At 39.2% G+C, this 7,809-nt stretch overlaps 1 protein-coding gene across 1 annotated transcript; it reads left to right on the forward strand.

Annotated features, from left to right (window-relative positions):
* Positions 1–327: 327 nt before the first annotated feature.
* Positions 328–1,071, forward strand: LOC145106021 (secreted RxLR effector protein 161-like). The gene has a single exon (XM_079043069.1). It carries the CDS (start codon positions 328–330, stop codon positions 1,069–1,071), a length of 744 nt encoding a protein of 247 aa, XP_078899195.1.
* The last annotated feature ends 6,738 nt before the right edge of the window (positions 1,072–7,809 follow it).

Genomic DNA, 7,809 nt, shown 5'->3' on the forward strand with positions numbered 1-7,809 from the left:
ACTATTACTCGCTTTTTATAAAAGGCTAAATTGAAACAAGGATTAGTCAACCCAACCTTCTTTTGCAAGAAAGATGGTGACCACCTGATGATCTTCCAAATTTACGTTGATGACATCATCTTCGCATCAACTAACCCCAACTTAACTGCTGAGTTCCAAAAGTTGATGGAAGCTAAGTTTGGGATGAGCTACATGGGTGCGATTAACTTTTTCCTTGGTTTGAATATAAGACAGAGTACGGAAGGTATCTTTATCAATCAAGAGGCTTATACAAAGACCTTACTTGCTAAGTTTGGAATGGTGGGAGATTCGAAGGTGAAGGTTCCAATGCAATTCAAAACGAAAGTAACACCATCTCTGGATAAACCAGCTGTTGATATGACACTCTATCGACAAATGATAGGTTCATTGATGTATCTAACTGCTAGTCGTCCAGATATCTTGTTTTCTGTTTGCTATTGTGCCAGGTTTCAATCAAATCCCCGCGAACCCCATATGACTGCTGTTAAGAATATCTTCAAGTATCTCAAACGAACGTCCTCGCTAGGCATTTGGTACCCATCAAGCTCAGGTTTCTTTGTGCAAGCGTTTTCGGATGCTGATCTTGGAGGTTGTGGTTTAGATCGAAGGAGTACAATGGGAGGATGTCAACTTCTTGATGGAAAACTTGTTAGTTGGCACTCAAAGAAACAAACCTGTGTCTCCCTATCAATTGTTGAAGTAGAGTACATAGCCACTGCCTCCTGTATTTCACAAGTCATCTGGATTCAAAGTCAGCTTCGTGACTATGGTATCAATATGATGCGAATCCCTTTGTATTGCGATTCTGAGAGCGCCATTCGTATTTGTCACAACCCAGTGCAACATTCAAAGACCAAAGACATCGCTCTGAGGTATCACTTCATCAAAGATCATGTGGAAGATGGAAATGTCAAGATACACTTTGTTAGATCCGTTGATCAGCTGACTGACATCTTCACGAAAGCCTTTCCTAAACAAACCTTTAATCACATACTTCAAGGCTTTGGAATGATTGAGGCTGAATCAGTCCCGAAACTTCCTTCGCATTAGAAAAGTATTGTTTGAGTTGCGAATAGGTGCGAATGTTCGTAGTAATTCGCAGACAACTGTTCATCCGCGAACGCTCGTAGTAGCTCCCAGTCCACTGTTCATTTTAAGTTTCGGAGCTTCTTGTATACTTTTGTAGATTTCGTGTGTTTTTACTTACTTATATTTCTGTTTTTATTTCTTTTTCAGAAAATCGAAAATCCAAAAATATTTTATTTGTTTATGTTTTTATTTCCTTTTCAGAAAATTCAAAATTACAAAAATATTTTCTTTTTGTTCTTATTTCTTTTTATGAAAATATCAAAATACCAAAAATATTAGATAAATGAGCAGGATTGAAAGAATAATTGATGGTGATCTCATTTATGAATGATGGGGTAGGTATAAATTTCCTAATCCATGCACTAGTTAAGTGTCCCTAGAAACATGCTTCTGCATGTAGTCTGAAGCCTCTGACACTCTATGTTGAAGCCTTAATGAATCGATAATACCAATCGTTTCTTCCCAATAAGGCTATTCATTCACATAATTCATAAGCTACATTACTCTTCTCACATTGAGTTAAGAGTTGACCGCTTAGTCACTTTTGCATAGCAGAGGTACATTTTTCTCCGGAGCCACCTCCAACTACTTCTCCATTACTCTCGCTTTCATAAATATAACCCTTGAGACTCTCAGATATTAACACTGAAGTTTATGGTTACACAACATCTGTGTTTATGATCTTAAATTCGTTATAACCACGAACTGAGTTAAACCCAAAATCCAACACATAATTACGAATTGAAGGTGAACAATTTCATTGTTCTAGCTTATTCACCAACGAATTAACGAATGTTCACCTTCATGGCGTGTACCATGAAATCTCTTTTTATTTTTGCGAGATCATAATGAAATGCTCTAGACCTAAGACATTTCTACCCATAAGATCCAGTTTTTTATTTTTCTTGAGATTTCTATATTTATCCAGTCACATAAATATTTCCAAAGAATACTTGTTCTTATGACTATACTGGTCAAACAAGTACTTCTTCCGAACGTTCGTACTTATGTTAAGTTTCGTAGTTTGATTGAAGATGAAGCCACCCCTTAAGCTTAATGAAAAGAAGCCTTTCATTGTTAGATGATCGTAATTCAATGGGACACCACACAGACACTTTAGAGTCTCTCTTGACTCCGAAGGAAGAGATTGTTGCCTGGGATCCATATGCTTCATGTCTTAACAGACATCACTAGAATCCCATATAATAATGTTGATTTATTTCTTTATCTTTGGAACACTCTCGAATGAAGATCCTTGTGATTTTCCAAAGTCTGGTTCGTTGTACTCATGATTACTTTCACTTTCAGTATCAACTACGAAAGTATGGAATTGCGAAAGTCAAACACTGAAACGAAGGTATTTGTGGATATAATTTGAATTTGGGCGCATGAAAACTGAAACAACGCCTGCTGTTAGTTACGCCGCCTGACGTCACAGTTATCTGTCACACCTTTTTAGGCGCCTTTTCAGGGATTTGGCATTATCAATCATCGGATTTCTCTCTCCTATCAAACGGTATAAAAGAATTTTGACGATTCGATTATACTTACCACTTTCAAAGAAATCAAATTTTCCCAACGATTATTCTCTCTCTATTGTTCATCTTCTTCTCCCAGCATCCATGACAGCTTCTTTTGAAACTCCTTCAAACGCTGAACAGATGGCACAATCAACAATTCTCAACCTCAAGGCAAACCAGAATCTCATTATGGATCTTGATCCAGCAAGTACGATCGTTTTATTCAACCTATCATCGAGTATCTCCGATACTCCCCACTGGTCATCGCACTGACAAAATCGGAGATTGTACCCTTGGTTCATCTGTTCAAGGCCTATTCAACAACAAGCTACCAAAAAGGATAGGAACAAATTACGTTCGAGATCTTTAAAAATAAAACTCACATGTCGAAATCGCGATTCTATAGTCTGCTAGGGGTTCCTCAAGGTCGTGACCTAGTTCAGCCTGAGGCCATCTCCAACTCTGTAATCTTGGAGATGTTTTACCAAATGGGATACAAGGAAGATTTGACCGCCGTATCAAAATTTAAGAATCCAAATCTACCACCAATGTGGAATAGGTTGCTTACCCTTATCTTCAAAATCTTTTGTGAGAGGGTAACCGACTCCGATTGTCCAAGCAAGCTTTTCATGACGATAATGTACGACATCTAGTATGGAGTCAATCTTGATTATGGAACTGTGCTTTGGGCTCAACTAGTCCAACGTACTCTCTCAACTATACGCCACAACGAGATCTCATGTGCTCGTTTCTGGACTATCTTTGTTCAAAGGGCCGTTGAGCGACTGAACATCCCAGTCCTCGAAGATTCGTGTATGGCTGCTATTCAGATTTTCCATACCACAAACATCATTCTCGCAGATACTTCCAAGTTCGCCTTTATTGGCTCAATTTTGGAATCTATGCTTCCCGATGTACCAACTGTGAGTGAAGTACTACGAACCTATGGTAGTCTACCAGTCTCTGGTTTTCGCCCCATGACCGATGCAGTACGAACGACACTTGAAGAGGCTGACAAACCAAAGAAGGGAGGAAAGAAAAGAGATGCGAAGGTCGGTCCATCTGAACCAGCGCAATCACCTAAGAAGGTCAGTAAAAGAAAACCAATGAAGGACTCTCCGAACCAACACATGCTCAGAAAAAGAAGGTAAAGAAAGCTGCTCGCAGACCACAAACTCCTTCACCACGCAATGAGGAGGATTCGCAGTCTCACACTTTCTCTGGTATTCGCAATGAAGAGCAAGTCCAGCAAGAATAAGATGACACTACTGCGACTTCACATCCTCAAGTTTTGCAGCCAATTCCCACGAACCCTGAGGTAACGTTTCAAATGACTACATCAGTTCCAATCATTGATGATTTATTTCAACACTATTCTCCTCCTCACTCTCCAATAACTACTACAACACCTAGCACTATTGCTCCATTTCCAACTGTGGGAGTTTCGCAACCCCAACCTTCTGTTACCCAATCCACTCTAATGTTTACAGATTCAACAACAACCACATCCACTGGTGAACCTCCAGTTTCTGTCAATGCATCTGATGCGGGGGCAGGTGCTTCAGGTTTCACTCTTGGTCATTCTACACCACCCATCTCACCGCTTAGACAAGATGAGCTAGATACAATTTTTGGTGGCGATGTTGATGACATTGGAGATTTTACCTACAGTCCGTTTACTTTTCAAGAAGAGAGTGACGATGACGCTCTAGTCACTCAACGACAACTCAAGGCCATTAATGAGAAGTTAGATTCGTTGATTGCGTCTTCCAATGCTTCGTCCAACAGTGCTTATTCTCATGAAGCTATCAAGGCATTTCTTGATACTCTCACTAAAGAGCATGCTGCAAATCTGGAGAAAGAAAACAAAGTTATGGAGGATTCCGCTACCACATGCAAGGAGGCGACTGAAAAAGTCGAAAAACTAATCTCTGATGTCAAAACCTTTATGGGTAACTTCCAGAATTCTTTCGAATCAAACACTGCTAAAGCTAATGCAATTGTCTCGACTCTTGGAACTACCCGTCGTACTAAGAAAGAAGCTATTGAAAAGGTTCACACCGGCATCCAATCCGATAATTCCGAGCTTAATACCTCCATAACATCCAAAATCGAGAAGCTTCAGGATGACTTGGCCACAGAAAGCGCAATAATGGATAAGATTGCAGTCAAAAAGAGAAGGTGAAACTTTTATTCTTCAAGCTTGATCATGCTAATAAGTAGACCGGCGAACTTAAGACTGAGAGAGCTGTAAGAAAGAGTTGTGTTGCCGATGTGAACACCTTACTCTATGATCTCATTGAGACTCGTGATTCCTTAATCTCTATCACTGTAAGGAAGCATCTGGCAGATAAACATAGGAGAACGTTCACAATTCTAAACAGGCTTGATGGTGTTTCAGAGTTTGGCTCACTTCCGAAACAAGGGGGATAAACTGAGAAACATTCCAAGAAAACTGTTGGATCTTCTGGTGATACTGAAAAGACAAAGGGATCTGAACCAAAGGATAATGAAGCTTCGGGTTCAAAAGGCAAAGAAAAACTCGTCGATGACGAAGATGAAGAAGAAAAAGACGAAAACAAGAGACTGAAACGAAAAGCTCGTCATGCTGTTCTTGATGAAAATTTTCGAATTGCAAGAGAAAAAGAGCTTAGTGATGCTCAGACTGCTTTAGATACTAAAAGTTTGTTATTTCCTCCTTGGTCCTTGGAGATAATTTTGAACGAAGCAGTTGATAATCCAAGCATTCACTGGTTAGAGCCAATTACATCTTTTGAACTGGAGAACACCCTTGATTCACAACTAGATTTCCCTATCACTCCGAAAGCATTTTTATTTCGTTGTTTTGAGGTAATTGCGAACGCTCCAGATTAAGATGTGAATGTAGATAACTCCCTGATGACTTTCTACTTGAAGCATGGCAAGCCACAATACCAGACTTGGAGTTCACAGAAAATAACAGCTGTAAAGGTTATTGGGACGATTCAAACTGAGAGTTTTGTCAATGTCAAATTTAAATTTCTTGAGGTTCTACGAATCTAGTGTTTGAATTCTCGCTCGCAGATCTGCCGTGTTTGAATCCATTTAACTGGATCACTCTGCTGGATCTCCTGATGCAAGATGAGAAGAAATATGAACCCATTGTGGTTTACATCAAAAGGATGTTGGTTTCGCATATACATGAAGTTGCGAAGCTGGATGTTAAAATTGCTTCGGTATTGCGAAAGAAACCAATAGTCATTCCCCAAGCTTCTGCGAATGACATTGAGAAGATGAAGATGCGGAAAATAGAAACAGATAACTGGACCATGATGTTTCAATGAGGATCTAGAGAAAGAGGAGATGTTCACAAATGTCTATTCGCTTTTCCAGATAAACATCTGTTCTCCACCATTTGCTTGAACTATATTTTTGATATCATTGGCAATTGCAATGCGAATTATTATGCTGCGAAGAAGTGTTATTCGGATATGATCAGATGGTACATAGCCTTTCACAGTACTCTACTTAGTATCATGCCGAAGCTCTTCAAGACACAGAAGCGAGCACAACAGTGAAGAGTCTCCTGCCTCAATTGTCCACCCAGTTATTTATTATTAGGGTTTAGCTATTTAAAGTGCATGCATGCACCGTATCTTGTAATCGTCGAAGTTGTAAACCCTACACAGCCTTTACAGTAGCAGTTCTTCATCAAGCTCTTCTAAGGCTATGCTTATTAATCATTCGACACAACTTGATCATCTTTCTATGTTATTGATTCTTTACCTGTTTGAATCTATTTGGTCATTCTAGTTTTATAGTTAACAAGTTGCATTTCAGACATGTATCCCCCCCCCCCCTCTAGAAAAAATTTGGAATATAGGGTCGTGAAACTCACCTGTGAGTTTGAAAATGTTGGTGTAGGGTTGAAACCACAAGCTAGCATTTCGAGAGTCAAACGACGCAATTACACACGAGATGATTTAGAGAGAAAACTCGAAGGATGGATGAGGAAAAATGAGTTGCTGAGACCTGTTATTTATAAAAAATTTGGAGTGTGTGTCGCTCTAATGCGCGCGAACCATACGATGTTGCCATGTGTCCTCATCTCAGCATGCCAAGTCACCTAGTATCTCAACGCAATCGGGTATCAGTGTGCGCGAAACACCACGCTCGAGCGCCTGTGACGGTAAAAATTCAACTTTGAATTTCTGTAACTTTTGCATACAAGGACTCTTATATATCCGTGTAGGTGTCTTCATTCTCTACAACTTTCCTTTTGGTCGTCTTGTCTAGACTTGACTTTCGTTTTTTGATGTTTTTATATTGCCGTTATAAACTTATAAAAATCATAACTATCACACGTGATGTCCGTTTTAGGCATTCCTTGCCTCATAATTCCTACTTTGAGTAGTACTATGATTTTCTACTTGTTTACTTTTTCCAAAAGTTAACCAATCTCCTTGTAGTTTTTGTCATTTTAACTTTTTAATTACGGTAGATATATATTAACCATAAATTCCATATCTCACCCATACTGTGTCAGATTCTTATCACATTTATATTTCTAGAATCGCGGTAGCTTAAAGAGTCTAAATATACTTACCTACTCTCAATGTGACACGACTTGTGAACTTATTTTTTAGCCTAAAGGTTGACGTAAATAAGGATGAAAATTTCAAATATATTAATATATATCGGTGGTTACAAGCTAGGTTTTCCTTATTATATTATTATTTCCTATCGTTAAATGTTGATGGCGGTTGGTTACATATTTCCTGGGTTGTCACATCCTCCCCCCGTTAAAAGAAAATTTGTCCCGAAATTTAGCATCTAGTTGGGGCGTTCTCAAATAAATGGGATACTTACTCCTCATTTGATCTTCGCATTCCCATGTGTACTCTGGTCTTCGCTTAGAGTTCCATCGTACCTTAACTATGGGAATGCGGTTTTGCTTAAGCCTCTTGACTTCACAATACATGATATCGATTGGATCCTTGACGAAATTGAGCTTCGTGTCGATCTGGATCTCATCGATAGGAACAACTAGCGTGTCTTCAGAGAGACATTTCTTAAGGTTTGAAATGTGGAAGACATTGCGTATGTTGTTGAGCTCTTGGGGTAGAGTAAGTCGGTAGGCTACTGGGCCTATCCTTGCAAGGATCTCAAAAGGTCCTATTTATCTCGGATTAATTTTGCC

This window comes from Lactuca virosa, chromosome 4, assembly GCF_052849685.1.
Source record: "Lactuca virosa cultivar CGN04683 chromosome 4, Lactuca_virosa_CGN04683_v6, whole genome shotgun sequence".
Lineage (NCBI taxonomy): Eukaryota > Viridiplantae > Streptophyta > Magnoliopsida > Asterales > Asteraceae > Lactuca > Lactuca virosa.